Here is a 1,210-nt window from a genome sequence, read left to right as displayed (position 1 = left end):
AAGAAAGAAAGAGAAGAAAGAAAGAGAAGAAAGAAAGAGAAGAAAGAAAGAGAAGAAAGAAAGAAAGAAAGAAAGAGAAGAAAGAAAGAAAGTCGAAGATCATCGACAAAGACGAGAAGAAACGACGACAACAGAAACCGTAGGCCCACCAAGTGGAAAAGGAGGAAAGAAAGGCAAGTCAATTCTTTCTCTCTCTCTTTCCCTCCTATCTATCTTTGATCTCCCTCTTCATCTATCTCTAGTCTATCTCTCTTCGTCTATCTATCTGTCTTTGGAATACCTATACACGTCTCTTCAGTCTATCTCCCTATCTGTCTTCGCCCAGTTAGTCTGTCTCTATCTATCTATCTTCAATCTACCTCTGTCTACCTATCTATCTTTAATCTATCTATCTCTGTCTGTCTTTTTCGCCATTCCTCTTCATTTCTCTAGCACTTACACATACTTCATCCACATATGTATATACTCACGCAAAATGAGATAGACATAGATACGTACGTACATAGAGAGAGAGATAGAGAGATAGATACGTGCGGAGATATAGATATATATCTGTAGACACATGTGCATGTATACATGTATGCAGATACAGATTTAGATATAGATATGTTCGTAGACATGTATGTATATATATGTAGACAGGTATGTATGTAGACGTTTCCATACGTAGAGTGGAGCAAAAGAAAGAGAGGGAAGTAAACTGGACGTGAAGGGACATGCACCTACAGTTGCAACTATACACTCCAAGTATAGTGTATAGACACCTACATACATATACACATACAGATACAGAGAGAGAGAAAGAACGTGAATGAGAAAGAGAGATAGAGCAAGAAAGAAAGGTAGATAGAGAAGGAGAGAGAGATCTGACGAAGAAGCTTTTCTAGTTTCTTCTTTTTCTTGTGTAGATGGGAATGAAGGAGTACCTGTGTATTAAGAGTATCGAACTGTTGGTCGAAGACAGGATTTCCCTTCTTAAGAATAACAGAAGAGGGAGGAGAATCGAGAAGAGAAGGAGGAGGAGAGCAGAGAGGATTAGGAAATTTCTTCTCTACAGAAATATTTAGGATAGCTCGCATCTTCTGACTACGAGGCTTTACTATTCCTCGAGCAAACGGCGCCATGGCGTGATACTTAGTCCTCCTCCTATCCTAAACTTCTCTTCTTTCCCTCTTCTCTTTCTCTTTTTTCTTCTTCTTCTTTCTCTATC

General features: G+C 38.9%; 1 protein-coding gene across 1 annotated transcript in view; it reads right to left on the bottom strand.

Moving 5' to 3' along the window:
* Positions 1-925: 925 nt before the first annotated feature.
* Positions 926-1,210, bottom strand: part of CSUI_007369 (uncharacterized protein) — a gene marked incomplete at its 3' end in the record, with an annotated part of 1,196 nt that continues 911 nt past the window's right edge. The window contains exon 1 of the mRNA XM_068067515.1: positions 926-1,210. This exon is cut by the window's right edge and continues 911 nt beyond it. Within this exon, the coding sequence (XP_067920512.1) occupies positions 927-1,124 (198 nt within the window).

The sequence above is a fragment of the Cystoisospora suis genome (assembly GCF_002600585.1).
Source record: "Cystoisospora suis strain Wien I chromosome Unknown contig_3879, whole genome shotgun sequence".
Lineage (NCBI taxonomy): Eukaryota > Apicomplexa > Conoidasida > Eucoccidiorida > Sarcocystidae > Cystoisospora > Cystoisospora suis.
This window is presented reverse-complemented; position numbering and strand designations above follow the sequence as displayed.